The 16180-nt window shown below is 40.4% G+C and overlaps 2 protein-coding genes across 4 annotated transcripts in view; one reads left to right on the top strand and one right to left on the bottom strand.

Moving 5' to 3' along the window:
- ZFC3H1 (zinc finger C3H1-type containing) overlaps window positions 1-1353 on the top strand; it is a 65117-nt gene extending 63764 nt beyond the window's left edge. Inside the window, exon 36 of the transcript XR_003610513.2 lies at window positions 1215-1353. The gene's annotated coding sequence lies outside the window, so the exon portion shown is untranslated. The remainder of the gene's footprint in view (window positions 1-1214) is intronic.
- Window positions 1354-8368: 7015 nt separating this feature from the next.
- Window positions 8369-16180, bottom strand: part of LGR5 (leucine rich repeat containing G protein-coupled receptor 5) — a 123806-nt gene continuing 115994 nt past the window's right edge. For all 3 annotated transcript variants that reach the window (XM_028111034.2, XM_088025638.1, XM_088025640.1), the window contains 5 exons: window positions 15413-15484; window positions 14544-14669; window positions 13439-13584; window positions 11802-11885; window positions 8369-10623 (listed from right to left, as the gene is read on the bottom strand). In XM_028111034.2, coding sequence (XP_027966835.1) covers window positions 9536-10623; window positions 11802-11885; window positions 13439-13584; window positions 14544-14669; window positions 15413-15484 — 1516 coding nt within the window. In that variant the 3' untranslated portion in view covers window positions 8369-9535. The remainder of the gene's footprint in view (window positions 10624-11801; window positions 11886-13438; window positions 13585-14543; window positions 14670-15412; window positions 15485-16180) is intronic.

Below are 16180 nucleotides of genomic sequence, written 5' to 3'. Positions count from 1 at the left end.
CCTTTACTATTTATTAGGCAAGTGATCAAACCTTTGTTTGGTTAAAACTTTGTGGGGCGCCTGGCTGGCTCAGCCGGTAGAAGCATGTGACTCTGGATCTCAGGGTTGTAGGTTCAAGCCCCACATTGAGTGTTGATTACTTATAAAATTAAAAAAAACAAAACCAACAATTTTGTACTACAGCTTCCTCATCTATAAAATGGGGATGACAAGGCCCATCTCATAGGCTTATCTCCTAATTAAATGAGGTACGTAAAAGTATGTAACACTTTACCTAACACTAAAGAATAAAGCTTTATTCTTTAGTGTTAGGAATATATCTAACAACTAGCCTCATTAGTAAAACAATGTATTAAAACAATGTTTTATTATCTTCAACACTAAATACCTATCTAAATATATCAATTACTATTTATAAAAAGAGCTTTCAAACACTCCCCAGAATATTCTTTTAAGTATGTCAGTGAAGTAACTTGTTATTTGAACATTGTTTTAATCATTATAAAACACTGATTACTATAAGTCTTCTTGATCCTGTTGTGGTATTGATAAGAACCGGTAGGTTTGTATCAAATAAAGGCATATTCACTAAGGACTGGGCAGACACAATTAACAAGGTCATTTTAAGTTAATAAAAATCTCCCAATGTGAAAAAAAAAAAGTACCTAACACTGCCTGGCATAATCAAGCCTCCAAAAACAGTTAACTATTATTACAAGCTGGCTTTTCCAGACATACTTACCCTTAAAATACATTTAATACTCAAATAATAGCTATTAGAAATTTTTAAAAAAGGTATTTCTTGATAATTACTTCTCAGTAGGGAAGTTTTTTCTTCTGTCATGATCCTGGCCTCCCAGCCTACTTTTCTCAGGGGGCTAGGAGAGAGAAATCTTACTGGAAAGTCCAGGAGAGGCATCGGGCCGGCTTGTGTAATCTTCTTCCTCTCTTCTTTAAAATTCGGAACTAGCCTGTCCACAGGAACCATCAGTTCTGCTGCTCCGTGAAGTAACAACAGAAAACCTGATCTCCCTGTGGGGAGAGGGTGGTCGCGCAGCGCTGCCCGTGTCTGGGAAAAGAATACGGCTAATTCTAGAAAGCTCACTTGCTGAGATTTTTAAGACACATTCTGCAATGTTAAGTTTATTATTTAAAAAAAAGTGACAGATTGATCCATATCTGCTTTATTTTTTTCTTATTTCTCACTTCCTTAGAACTCAGGCGAGAGAAAGGATGCCACTCCTTGGAGCTCTTCGAATGCAGTATGAGGGCTGAGGCTTTAGCTACGTAGTGTTTTGACCTCGGCAGATTACTGAGGTTCATCGAGTCTGCGTCGACAGACGAGTACATGTTTTTTACGCAGGCTCCACGGATGTTCAGCAAGTGTGGGGCATTTGAAGGCTGAGAAAAGACGGGGCTTTTCGGAGATCATGGCGTCGCAGAGCCTTCTGGAGATCTCGTATCCGGTTCCCAGCGGCCCAGGCAGTATTTCCAGAAGCTGTGCTTCGCGAAGGTGGAACAAAACTGCCCGGATACGCAGCTGATACCCTCTCCTGAGGGGACAGCCACACACAGGCTTGTGGATCACAGCCCTACTGGTGAAGCTGAAAGTACTGAGTTAAAAGAAGAGAAATGGTGAAGGCTGGGGCTGGGGCTGGGGTTTAGTTGGGGAGAGCTTGTTTGTGAGGGACAGTATCAATAAAAAAAACCCCTTCAGACTAGCTCAATGAAAAAGAAGGTTAATTGAGAGGATACTACAACTTCATGGACATCTAATAACAGGACAAAAAGCACAGCCAGGCCACCCAGGGAATGGAACTTTCTAGAAAGTCAATCTTTCATGGGGCTGCGGGCCACTCTAGTCCTTTCTGCTTTCCAAAATTTTAACCTTACACATCGTTTTGGCTTCTTGGGGTGTCAATGCTAGCCAAAATTCTGTTTTGTTTTTTTTTTTAAGATTTTATTTATTTGACAGAGAGAGAGCCCAAGTAGGGAGAGCAACATGCAGAAGGAGAAGCAGACTCCCCACTGAGCAGGGAGCCCTGTGCGGTGCTCTATCCCAGGACCCTGGGATCATGACCTGAGCCGAAGGCAGTTGCTTAACTGACTGAGCCACGCAGGTGCCCCCAAAATTCTGTTTGCTCTTTCAGTTCAAGCACCCATCCCATCATCATCTGACTTAGTTAGTCTTAATGTCCTAATTCCAAATCCTTTGGAAAGAGCATCTGATTGATCTGTCTTTGAGTCAAGGAAATGTGATAGGGGTGGTGGCTGGGAAGCAATTACAAACACGACGCAGGCATGAGCTGGACAAGTACCTCCAATCTGTCTCCCTTACTAAGGAAAATCAAAATTAGTCACATCTACAGAACAGGCCAATCAAGAGCCCCCAGACTCTTCTAAAAGATCCATGCCCATGACTGCCTGAGAGGGAGGTAACTCTGGCTGGTTCCTTAAGCACTGATGGTCAGGGTTTTGAACATGTGACCCTGACTTCTCCTTATCCCTACCACGATTAATTGGATCAGAAAGGGTTATACGACCCAGAGGCAGCCTGTCCATCATCTGGGTAGTGATCTCTGAGATTGACTAGCCTCCAAAGCTCTGCTGCACAGGGACAATAGTGATCAATCAACTTCCTTCCCTTCTAGAATTGGAGTGGAAAACACAGAGTGAGCCAAGGCAAGGATAGCAAGTGAGAGTCGCTCTCAAAGTGAGTTCTAAAGTGAGACCTGGGGGGGATGGTGGGGTCCTCTTGGGAGATACTAGGCTAAAGTCATGAATGATCCCAAGTTATAAATAACCAAAACTGCAAGTTAAAGAGAAGTTACAGAATAGAGATGGTCAATTGGTAGCAATAGAAGTAGTTGAAGCACAAAGACTGGGTCACTTTAAAGGTGAGAGATCCATAAATTTAAGGAGTAACAAGAATTTCCATTCCTAGAGCTGGGTTGAAGACTTCTAGACTTCAAGCAGACTCCCTGCTGAGCGTGGAGCCCAATGCAAGCCTCAGATTCCACAATCCTGAGATTATGACCCAAGCTGAAATCGAGAGTCAGACACTCAACTGACTGAGCCACTCATGTGCCCTGAGACTCCTGTTTTTCTTACTGTCATGGGTGTCCTCTCAACGACTCTCTACTCTCCCTCATTACTTATGATCAAAAGAGCCTAATTAACCACAATCACTATGTCACCTCAGTACTTTAATATACAGCTTAGGGTTAAAAATACAGGGAAGGAAGAAGAAAGACAAAAAGAGGAGTATAAGGATTTGAAACAACTAAAGAGAGAATTTGGTATGTGATGCATCAACTTGGCTACCCATGATGTTTGTGCTGGTACATTCTGGGACTTTGTGCTATGACTCTCAGCTTACTTGGCTTTTAACCTACCCTTCTCACTACCTGTGGAGAGCCAGCAGCAGAAAGACCAGGCTTCAAACCTACTATAACCTTAGAGAGTTTATGTTGTTTCATCAGTAGTTTGAGGAAGAATGAGAGACAGTGAAGAGCTGGAGAAATTAAGAGACTTGCCCAGGATTCCACAGCAGGTTTCTAAGAAGGGGGTTTAAATCCCAAGTCTTTACTCTTCATCATCACTAAATGAACGGTCTGAATATCCAGCACTCATGACATATGGCTATGTACTCTAGCTTTCAGGTTGTTGATTTAAGATCTCATGGCCTTCCCCAGCAAATTCCTAAATCTCTAAAATTTCCTCTATAGTCCTGACACCAAGTCCCATGTGTGGGTTTCCTTCCCACAACCACAATTCAACCTTCCCCCCACCCACTGCCCCCTTGGTTCAGATGCCAGTTGCAAATCCCAGGTTGTTATCTGTGCTTCTGACAAACTGTCTACAGATGGGATGTTTCAAAGACCTGCGATGGGATGAAGACGCGTTCCTAGAGTTCAATTAATTTGCGAGAGCAGGGCATGGAACATAGAGAAACATTTTACCTACTAGATTGCCAATTTATTATAAAAGGATATAACATGGTAACAGCCAGATAGAAGAGACGCATACAGCAAAGTATGGGGAAAGGTGCTTCTTCCATGCCTTCTCCAAGGGAGCCACTCTCCCCAAATCTCCACGTGTTCACCAACCTGGAAGCTCTCTGAACCCCATCCTTTTGGATTTTTATGGAGGCTTCATTACATAGGCATGATTGATTAAATCATTGGCCATTGGTGACTGAACTCAATCTCCAGTCCCCTCCCCACCCAGGAGATCAAGGGCAGGGTCAGGGCTTGGGGGGTTGGGGGGCAGAAAGTTCCAACCCTCTAATCACAGGATTGGCTCCCCTGGCAACCAGCTTCCATCCTTAGGTGACCTAGGGATCTTCCCAAAGTCATTCATTAACATAACAAAATACACCTTCGTGGTTTTCATCACTTAGAAAATTCCAAGGGTTTTAGGAACTCTGTGCCAGGAATGGGGAACAAGACTAAATACATATTTCTTATTATAAATCACAATACCACACTTCCCAAGAATTCATCTAAAACACTGAGAATTAAGAAGTTAACCATTATTTGATCTAGCTTCTCATTCAATATAATAGACTTTCTTTGGGATCCAAGACATGTAATGAAGTGAATCTTGCTTAGGTTAAGCCCAACTCTGTCTCCCTGAATTATCCACCAGTTGGTTTTTGTTCTCTAAAAGAGTAATTTGGCTCATCCTGTGATTGCCTTTCAAGTGCTATTAAGTAAAACCCAAGTTTTAATAATAGCTTCTCATTTTTGGTCTCAGGGAGTCACTTCTTACTCTGATTCTCAGTTTCTTTATCTACAAAGTGGCAAGTCCTGCTTTGCTTATGTCATAGGGCTATTAGGAAAGGGGAAAAAGACAGCAATCATTTATTAAACATCTGCTCCATTCCAGCTTTATACACACTGAGCTAATAATACTCCCAGTCCTATAAGGCTGGTGGTATTTGCCCATTTGAGCGAGGACGAAGTTGAGGCTAAGAAAAATTAAGTATTTTGCCCAATTACTACACAGGTAGTAACAGAACCAGGATTTGAATGCAGGTTTGACTGGTGGCAAATCCCTGGGTTTAATCATTTTACCATTTGGCCTGCTGTGAGCTGGTACTTAAGAAAGCACTTAATAAATTTCAATTATTCAAATATTTCAAGTGTTCTTCTTCAGCTTTCTATTCTCTGAGGGAGACATTCTCAATCTTTTCTTTTTAAAGATTTTATTTTTAAGTGATCTGTATACACAATGTAGGGCTCGAATTTACAACCCCAAGATCAAGAGTTGCATGCATGGTCTACCTACTGAACCGGCCAGGAACCCCTGTTTTTAATTTGATGAGCTATCGTTTTCCTATCCCATATCATTAGATTCCCTATCCTCATGGATTAGCATGTGTTTTGTTGTTGTTGTTGTTGTTGTTTGTTTGTTTGAGAACAAGAGGCAGTACTGACTGCCAGGGACCTACCTAATCAGCATGGACGTAAGAAAGCATGTTTTTAACGGTCCATTTAAAATGTAGTAACCAGAATGGGAAGTCATGTCTTACTGTGTGGCTAGAGTTGGAAAACCCAGGTTGCACAATGCTTCTCCAGCATATCACATTCATTTTCTTCTAGTTTCTTCATCCAGACAAGCTAAAGCTTTGTTATCATCCTACCCAATAAGCTTCAAGGGTCAGACATGCTGAAACTTGGGTTGGAAATGAATGAGTCAGTGTTGAATCTGATTCCAGCATCTTTAGAAATGTTCCTAAGGAGGTCATTGAAGTGGGGGTACAGTTACAGAAGTGTGACCACTTCACTTGCAAGGAAAACTACCCAAACCTAACTGTATTTTAGGGCCTCTGAGGCCTAAGAAAGAAGGTAGTCTGTGTTTAGTGGCATGGAGGGGGATAGTCTCTTTTATCTACATAGTTGAATTGTAAAATAAAATTTCCAAATGCTGAAGAGCATGAATGGGGCTACTGTGATCGCAGTGAGCCCCATCTATTTATCCGGGACTTAGTCTCATGTTGGCTAATGGGCCTCTGAGCTAATGTAGTGATAAGATTAAGAAAAATAGCAAAACACTGTTATTTTTTCAGATGTTGATGCTTTTCAGCTTCTAAATAAGCATGATGTTGCTAATTTTATTACCTTTTTCTACCTTGTTTTTCCACTTTTGGCCAAAACGAAATGAAAAGATGTTTCCTATTTTGTACAAGAATGATTTTCTCTAGTAACAGTTGTAAGAACAAATTACGTGCAATAACAGCCACCTAATATATTTCTATATTAAAATGTCATCTAAAATGATTGGTTGTGGGTGACATAGGAATGGGGAGACTAAAAACAATGAGTTTTACTGATGTAAGTGGTTGAATGCTAAAGCAAAGGTAGCTCCTCTTTGAATAATATCTTAGTTTAAAAGTTGCCTTTCCAGAGAGACCTTTCTTAAGCTCTGCCTCTGAAGTAACATGCTGGTCACTCTTGCCACGCTCTTCAAGCTTCCTTTCCTTCATTCATGTTTCTATCACGTATTTCCTAGTTTGTATTTGCTTGTTGTCTATCTCTCCTCCTCTGAAGTACAAATTCCAGACTGTGTTCTGCATAGAAACCCCCAAATATAGAACACTGCCTATATTAGGCACACAAGTGTTTTTGAATGAATAAATCCATTTTGAAAACGTCAAGTTAACCACTTACTCCAGGCTAGTCACCGGTTTACCATCTTTTGGTTTTTGTTTTTGCTGTTGTTCTGTCTGTCGAGTTTATTATATCTTTTCTTCTTCTCCCTGTAGGTCTATTTATTTGTGGATGTAATTCCAGCCAATCCGATTTACTGTAATACAGTGGAGAGCATTTATCAGACACTTAATAGAGCAGTGTTTGGTGGGAGGTGTATTATAACCAGGTTTTGCTAATACAGTGATAGAGTTTGTGGATTTTTAAAAATGCGTTAGAGTGGATTTTTTTCCCCTTTTAAAAAAGTTACATCCCTGATTTGTGTTTTCTTGAGTGGGACAGAAAGAGGTGGGCTGCCAGGACTTGTTCCTAACTTTAGGTACCCAAAAACAAGTCTGTTGAGGAGGACTGAGATCCATTTTTCTAGAAGCAACTTTTGTATCCGCTGTTTGGGGTCGGAGGAGTGAGATCATGTTGGCGCCTTTGTTTCAGCTGAAGACAAACCAAGTATGGGCCGCACAGTAGACACCATTGGATGCCTGTTAACTCAGTTAGGTTGAAGCATATGGTTCTAGCTGATGGATGGGTGGCGAACTCAGTGCCAGCTACCCTGAGGGTGCTCAGTAAACATGGGTCATCTTAGCAATAATGCTGGGCCTCCAGCCAGACTTGACAGTTTCGTTTTGCGACCTGTATAGGGACAGCAGGAATCACTACTGCAGCTGGGAGAGTTTGGCACAAGATGTTGGGAAAATCATTTCATTTCTTATGTTTTGGGGGTTGGGAGCTGAAGGGAACAGTGCATTTCTTTGTGCCCTGAGAATTGCATGTCCTTAGAAAACGTTTTGGCCTTGACGTGGTCATGAAATATGTTTTTTTTAAGGGAAGAATTTATAGAAAACTCATGTTCATGTTAAATAATTTTAAGATTGATTTGTTATTTATATATTTCTTTCTAGTTGTGGAGTTTTTTTTTTTTTTCTTTTTACATTGCAAAAGAAATGGGTTCTGGCTATGAAATCCAAACCCTCACTGGGGACAATAAAGTTTACCAAGTCATTTGCCATGACAAAATGGTTTATTAGCCCTACTTAACACAATCCAGGAGTTGGTAAAGATATCTTGATTTGTCCTTGTGAAGGGTTTACTTCTTAAGATAAGTCTAAAATACCTAAAATATTAAGGTGCAAATACTTCAATAGCAAATGTACTACTTACACATCAGAAATAAAAAACATTTAGGAGACCATAGATTTGCCTGTGGGCTCAATAAAAGAGCTGAAGATCTTTTGTTTTATAGTCACACATTTTATTACAAATTTCTTTTATTTTGTACCCAATAGAAAAGCAAGTTTGGAATCTATTTACAAGTACTATACATTTACACATATTATATACAGTTAATGAATTTAAAGAAAATGGGCAGAGAAACACAATATATACGGAAGAATATGCCACTGTACATGGTTTATTATCATCATGGTCCTTAGTGTTACTGAATCTTTATTGTAGTAATAAATACAGTTCTATATTTACACATCTTATAAAACATCTCATAAATGTATTTTTTTTTCAATTCCAAGTTAAAACATCTGATCAAAATAAACATGCTTATATAAAAATAAATCTACCTAGCAGTCTTTTGGTTTGGATGTATTGAAGCTAATGTAGTATAATAGAAGTTACAAATTAATCCTTTGACCTTTAGTATTTAATAATTCTGCTTCTTAAAATACTTAACACATGTATTACATATGGAATAAGCAGAGAAGTCATGTTCCTGACATCAGGTGGGTTGGTCCAGAGACAACACAGCTAAAACCAAGCTAAATAAACAGGATATGTTACAAGTCCCTGTTGAGTCCAAAGTGGTTTCAGACAGTTGCTAGAGCTACTAGAGATACACGTGTGAGAAGTTATTATGCCAGTGGATTTCATTTATGTCAGTCTCCATTTGATTATTTCCTTAAGATGCACATTAGTTTGAATCAAATGATAAAACCACCTGCAAAAAGTGTGCACTCACCTGAAAACAAACAAACAAAAAACATCAAAATCCTCCCAGGTTGCTCACCATCTTTTCTAGGTATATCCATTGCCAGCAATGGACTTTTATTCTGAGTGCTGGACAGCAAGGAATTAACAAGGAATTAGACAAGGCAAACCTCACTTTTACATGATCGCCTTCATGGCAATTTAAGAATTTAAGTTTATTTTCCTTTCAAAATATTTGTAGACAGTTTTACTTCACTGAGGTGGAACCATCTCATGCTGATACACAAATTCTGGCATCTCTAAAAATGACATGACTATAACTAAGAAGGCCCCACATTATCCATTCAGGAGGGGACTGGTGACCTGGAAAGATCCTTTGTGAGGAAAGGCAAAGGAGGACTAAAACATCCACATGGTCATTAAAATGCAATCCTACTGGCCACAGCCTTTACTTAGTAATGTAGGCCATTTAAAACCCTATTTTCCAAACACCTCTAACCATCTTTTAAGGGTTTTCAGGTTTAAAACCTCTTTTGTAAGCAAGTAGTTCTGCCCCTCTCCCCAAATAATTAGATTGGTGAGTTTAAAAAGAATTCAGTTGAAATCATGGAGAATCTTTTTTGAACATTGCAAATCTGCTTTTTAAAATCTGGGCATACCTAAATAGTGTGACTGATCTATCTCTTATATCTGAATGAATTATACAAGCAGCATTTAGACTTATTTTTCACTTTCCAGTATCAACAGGTTTTCCAGCTTTTTCCACGCTGAGAGATATCAAAAACAAACAAAGTTTCCACTCGGCTATTTTTAGTTACTGCTCTGATGTACCCAATCTCATATTTTTGGTTTTTCAATGTTTGCAAACATTTTCTCCCACAGGTGAATTAGAGACATGGGACAAATGCCACAGATGAAAGGTGACAGCTTTCGGTCACCGGGTAAGCTGGTGGTGACACAGAATTGGAAGGCAGGTCATAGCCGATGCTGGTGCTGGTGAAGGTTACCAAGGCTTGGGTTGAATCACAGGACTGCTTCTCGACATCATCAGAGTTAATAGACATCAGGCTTGGGTTTCTCGATCTCGTCCAGAAGTGGGTTTGCTTTCCCAGGCTCCCCAGATCTTCCTTAAAATGGGGATTGAAGAGGATGTACAGAAGGGGATTGAGGCATGCAGGAAGCGGGACAATCACCAGAAGGATAAACTTAATTACTTCGGGACTGATAAAGGTGAGGTTTAGTAAGGAGGAGAAGGACAAGAAAGCCACGGGGCAGTAAAGGATACAGTTGGTGAAGAGCAACAGAGCGATGTGCTTCACCATAGAACAGTCCCACATATTCTCCAGGTCTCCCTTTTCCAAATTGCAGTAGAGCTTGGTGTAGGCAATGGTCATCACCAGGAAGCAAAGGGAGTTGAGCAAGACGAGTGCGACCATGTAGCCTGTGGTGCTGGGATCGCCAAAGGGCAGGGGCAGGCAGAGCGGGGAGGCGCTGAACTCACTGCCCCCCAGCAGCGGAACTGTGGCGATGGTCAAGGCCAGCACCGCGCAGAGCAGAATGATTGCTTTCAGACTGGAGAAAGGAGTTTTCCTTTCAAATTTTGCAGAACATTTCACAGAGAACCCACGCTCCAGGGCTGCCAGGGTAAGCAGGAAAACAGATGATTCCGAAGCAAAAATGGACAAAAAGCCGACAACCTGACACCCGACCCCCTGCTCCCACCACGCCCCATGCTGTGCAAAGCTGCCAAAAGTGAACGCATCCACACCAGCCAGCACAGCACTGGAGACCCCCATGAGCATGTTTACTGCTGCTATTAACCCAATTAACAGTTTTATGGAGGAAATGTACAGAGGGGCTCTGAACACCGTTGAGGTCACCAAGGCATTGCAAGTAAGCGCCAAGACGGCTATGGTCCACACTCCAATTCTGATCAGCCAGCTACCAAACAGGTATTCGCAGAGTTTGAAGGGCCCTAGAAGTCCAAGGAAGAAAGAGACTGGGTATCAAACTAAGGTTTATGACTTCTGCCACATTACCTTTATGTTTCTCTTATTAGGACACCAAGAGAGAGGCCAATAACAGCCAGAGTAACACACAGTTCCCCTGTGGCATGCTCTACTTTCTTTAACTACTGTGAAAACACGAATACCAGGTGCTCATGTTTTGAAGCTAAACACAGAGAAATGGAGATGGGGAATTTCAATCACTTGATTAAGGTCTCCCAAATACAGCCAGATCTCCTGGGCTTTTCATTATACTTTTTTCAGGATGCTTCAAAAATGTTCAGGAAGCAGAGAAAGAGAATCCCAGGGAAATACTCCATAATATTAGAAGGGAAAGTATGGGTAGTATGAGAGTGCATTTCATGAAAATTTCATCTTAGGTTTATAATGACATTTGACATTTGAAAGCAAGAGAGCTTTTTTTTTCCCCCCCAACTGGCCTATCCTGTTCCTGGGATTGGGACAAACACATGACGTCAATATACAGTTTTTTTACTTCTCTGTATAAATTATTATTTGCTTTAACCAAATAGCTATTTAGGGAAGATGAAATTTTAAAAAATAAGTGATTACATGAAGCAAGACTGCTGTGTACTAGTTCAGGCTAGATTGCTGATAACACTTAAACAATTGCCTATGAGGGGGGGCTGGGTAGCCCAGTTGGTTAAGTGGACTCTTGGTTTTGGCTCAGGTAATGATATCAGGGCTCCGAGTTATCAACATTGCTCGGCAGGGAGTCTGCTTGAGATTCTTTCCCTCCCAATCTGTTCCTCAAGGACCCCCACCGCCCTCCTCGTGCAGCCCATGCACGCTCCCTACCCTGCTCAAGTAAATAATAAATAAATAAATAAATAAATAAATAAATAAATAAATAAATAAAATCTTAAAAAAATTGCATATGCTTCTAACTACATGATTGATTCTTCAGTTTTCATTAATCTGAATCAAGTCTTTCACAGAAATCTTATCTATGAATGGGGACCAACTCTAGGGAATGGACACTTCTATTTTAAAAGTCCCCATGGGGAGGGATATAAGAGCCTCAAAGGTGGCACAGATTTTGCTTTGAAGTGTCACCAATACGTCATTGATGGCCTCAGAGTCAGTGGTGGGTCTGGTGCTGAGGCAGTGCTGAGAGCTTTCTCACCTGGGGAAGGTGAGCACTGCGCCGAATGAAGGGCTTTCAGGTCTTCCTCAAAGTCCAGCAGGAAATCTTCAAGATCACGCTCATCTGCAGGAATGAGAAGCCCTGGAATGATGGGTTCTGTCTCTTTCCTGGGGACCACATCCCAGGACCACATCCTCGAGACATGAAAGGTCACAAAGGGAACTGAAGGCCAGACGTCCCACTTTTCCCTGGGCTCCGGCTTTTGGCCTTTGGATGTTCTACTCGAGCTACTATATGACGTAGTATTCCAGATGAACTGGGGGTGAGAGAGGGTAACCCCAGGCTCCAGACCATAACACCTTAGCTCTCTCCTTCTGTCCTTGTTCCCTGCAGCTCATGATGGCCCCAAATTGCACTGACCTAAATTAGAGAAAGGCTGTGGGCCTGTCTCCACTTTTCCAATGCTTAGATAGCTAGAGTGCAAAGGTTCTGGGCTGTGTTCTCTGAGCACAAGAAGGAGAATCAGGTATAGTAAGTTTCTATCTTTCCTGGGGAATTCTGCTTAACAAAGGACAAATCAAGTTACAGCTTGGTGCTTAGTTTAGCACCTACTTATGAAATAGGAGTTTTGTGATCTAACATATAGAACAACTGCCCTTAAACATAAACTCCTTGAGGAACTTTTTCTTGTCCATTGTGTTCCTCCTGGCTCATAGGAGGCACTCTTAATTTTTTTCTTTTACTGAGTGAATAAATATGATAGAAATTAGCGTGGTTGAAGCAGGAAGAGCAAAAACTAAGGGAAAAACAAGAGCCAGATCCATGTTGTGGCCTCAAACAAAAAAGCCAAGGGCTAAAATATCAGCTCCTTAACCCGATGTGTGTGCATGAAGAGAAGGTAAGGCGGGAACATGCAGACAGACGGAATCACACTTGCTTGGGAATCAACAAATCATCAGGGCCCAAAGGGAGAGAAGCCAGTCTGTTTAGACACTGTGCAAACTCGCAAGGTTGGCAGGAAAGGAAAGCGAGGGCCGCCCGGGCACCTCCTCATTACCACAGGTGTGGTTTCAGGTGCATTGCTGCCTGTTTAAGTAAGGTCTTACTTCAAGGAAAGCCAAGCGCTTTACAGACATTATCTCATTTCGCCTTCCTGACAGATACCTCCATGGGGGGTGGGAGGGGAGAAGGTTTGAGAATTAGTTGGATGAGAAGTGGGATTCTTGAGTCCTTCTGCTGACATATGGAGGTATCTAAATGCCTATACTGTCCGCTCATCTCAGGCCCTAAGAATAAAAATGGATTTTATCTTCTGGAGGAAACCACTCAGAAACATGTTTTTTTAAAAAAAGGTAGCCGTAAGGATGAGGTCCTTTTTAAAAAGCTTATGGAAATATTAACATCAATATTAAGAATTACCCCTGAGGATAGTCTATGCTAAAGGGGATCGAATTATAAATAAAAGTAGGAAGAAATCACTTACGGAAAAGATGAACTTTTAGAATGAATCCTAAGGGATATTTCTGTTTCTCTGGGAGTCTCTAAGTAGTGGGATTGAATGCCACCTTGCTGGGGCTGGTTACATAGGGACTTATCTGGAGTTCAGATGACCTGTTTGATGACCTTTCAAGACCCTTCTAGATACAATTTCATCAGGGTGACATAGCAGGTCTTACCTTGAACTTGAAACATTCCAGCATCTTTCTTATAAAGGTCATCTGTGCTGCTGTTGTCCTCTTTATTCCATTGATTAGATATTTTATAGACATTCTCACACACTCCAAATGCACAACACTGGTAAGCATAAGGCATTTCTATAACCCTTTAAATGAACAAAACCAAACAAAACACATGCTTAAAGACACAGGTTATTAAATATAGTGTTCATCTTCTTTCACTCAATAATTCTGTCTTTGGATCTTAGCCTTAATTAACTAAAATATTAACTGTGTACAAAGATGTTCATTACTGTGCTATTTATAACAATGGAGTTATTAAAAATTATTGCTATGAAATGTTGATAACTGTTGAGGTTGAGTGATGCATATATTATATTATTTTCTCTACTTTGGTGCTCGAAAATTTCCATAATAAAGAAGTTAAAAAATGACTGCTAGGGAAATTGTAGCACCATTAAAAAGTGCTTATAGTATGACATAATGTAAAGTAAAGAAAACATGATGTAAATTTGTATATGTACAGTGGTTCTTCTACTTTCCAAACTCCCGTTTGGGGTTATGGTTTTAAAAGTATGTAAGATGTACTGTGGTTTAAAAATATGTATATATATGTATATATACACACACACATACCTACATGTATGTAGGTATATATAGTCTTTCAAGGGATTTTTTTTTAACAGTAATAAGCATAACAGGTTTTAAAGAGCATTACTTCCTCAAAGAAATACAAATTTAGCACATTTTATTAGAACATATAACAAGCTAGATTAATTTAAAAACGTAAGCAGGACTACAATAATGTTATGTTATTTAATTACGTGTCCTAGTTTACACCCCATGGATCAGTGGTTTTCAAACTCTTCCCGTGAACGCTAGGATTCTGGGAGTCATCTTTGAGAAAGAAAGGAAATGTGATCAGGAAGACGCAGTCTCCCACTTCAGGGTTTGTCCTAACAACGCCCCAGGGGTGGGGGACTTGACGGCATGAAATGCAATTCAAAAGAGTCCCATGACCTCATAAATTTCGAAAACTACTATAACACGTCTATTACTTTGCACGACCACAAATGTATCTTATTAGTTTTAATGACAAACTCACTTGAGTTCTGGAAAGTTTTCAGATGATATCAAACTCTGTAAGGCATGATTTCCTGTTAATTTTAAGTGAGTTAAACCATGTAACCCTGTTACAGGAAGAGACGACAGGCGGTTGGAGGATAGGTCCCTGCAAAACATCAAACAACAATTGGCTTTTGGTCTGTGTTAGCAGAAAGCATCGGTATTAAAAAAAAAGCTCAACCTAAAGATTATTAAACTGCTTCATAAGAACTTCTAAGCAGGGTCCATACCCTTCATGGTAAAAATAAACATTTTGGGTTTAGCTCCTGATAATTTTTCGATTTAAAATCAGACATGTTTCAATCACATCCAAATTGTAGTTTCTACATTCAGCTTCATTTTGCCAGGTGGGGACATCACAAATCAGTGGAAGGTGCTATACCTAATTTGAAAAGTGATGTTGAGTGGATTAAGTTGCTGGTGGGGGGTGGGGGAGAGGAGGAAGACATAAGAAGCGGAGAGGGGGTTGGGAAGTGGCACAGGAAAGTTTTCTGTTAGGATGGCAAATATGAAATGAAAAGGCTTTGGAACTGAAATGACATCTTATTCCACCCCACCTGATTGCTCAGCGAAAATGGAAAATTTCACCTCAATAACCAGAACCAGCTGTCACCCAGATCTTCCATTAAACACGTCAGGGCCCCCCTGGCCTTGGAGGGGCAGGATGGGGGAGGGTAGGCGGGGTGAGGGGGCTCGTCTCTGTTCTGACTCAGCTGGAGTGTGGAGAGCACTGAGGGCCGGGCAGTCTGTGCACGGCGGCCTCTTTCGCAAAACCGGTATTTTTGATGAATTTAGGTGGCCCCCCCCAATTATTTAAAATATGCCATAAACAAGTCACAAAATACTCACAGCTTTCTTAGAGATGGCAAAGTGGAAAATGCATTGGGATGAATGATGGCAATTTTGTTCCAAGCTAAATTCCTATTAAAAAAAGTGAGAGGCAAGTGAGAGGATTATATACTTTAAAAAGATTGTGTGAAGTTTTACCTTATATATTCATTCTTCTGCCAAAATTTAACTTCATTCAGGACAAAATAATGAGCTTATCAAATCAGCCTTCAGGTAAAGATATTAGTAGTATAAAATGACTAAAGAGGGAACTTTAAATCAACCTTGTTTTAAATCAATCCAGGAAGAATCATGGAAGTGAATACTTTAGATTTTACTGTTCGCTAAAAAGTTTACTGAAACATGGTTGTGAAATTTTATGAGGGCATTTCTGAGATGAGTGGGGGTGGAGGAGGAATAAGAGACAGGACCTTCTGAGGGTCTTCCTCTGACAAGCCAGTAAATTCGAAGTGGATAAAATGTCCTAGATATGTAATGAAACTCAGCAGTGCTTTGTGTACATTGTCAGGTATGTCAGCCCACAAGAGAAACACCGAGAAGTATATAAAAAAATTCCCAGTAAAGGAGATGCACATTGGAATTCTTAACTGCAAAATAAATAAAAAAGGGGCTAATATGTAGGAAATAAAATCCTTTAATAACAAAAAAACCCTACAATTTATGGAGAAATAAAATTCACTCAACACGTACACACGCACAATGAAATGTAGATGATTCAGCAGGAATAAGAACTTCCACATTTCAAAAAAGGAAAAATGAACTTCTAAT

This window comes from Eumetopias jubatus, unplaced genomic scaffold (assembly GCF_037043125.1).
Source record: "Eumetopias jubatus isolate StellerSeaLion01/CBP00866 unplaced genomic scaffold, mEumJub1_p1.0 scaffold_8, whole genome shotgun sequence".
NCBI lineage: Eukaryota > Metazoa > Chordata > Mammalia > Carnivora > Otariidae > Eumetopias > Eumetopias jubatus.
This window is presented reverse-complemented; position numbering and strand designations above follow the sequence as displayed.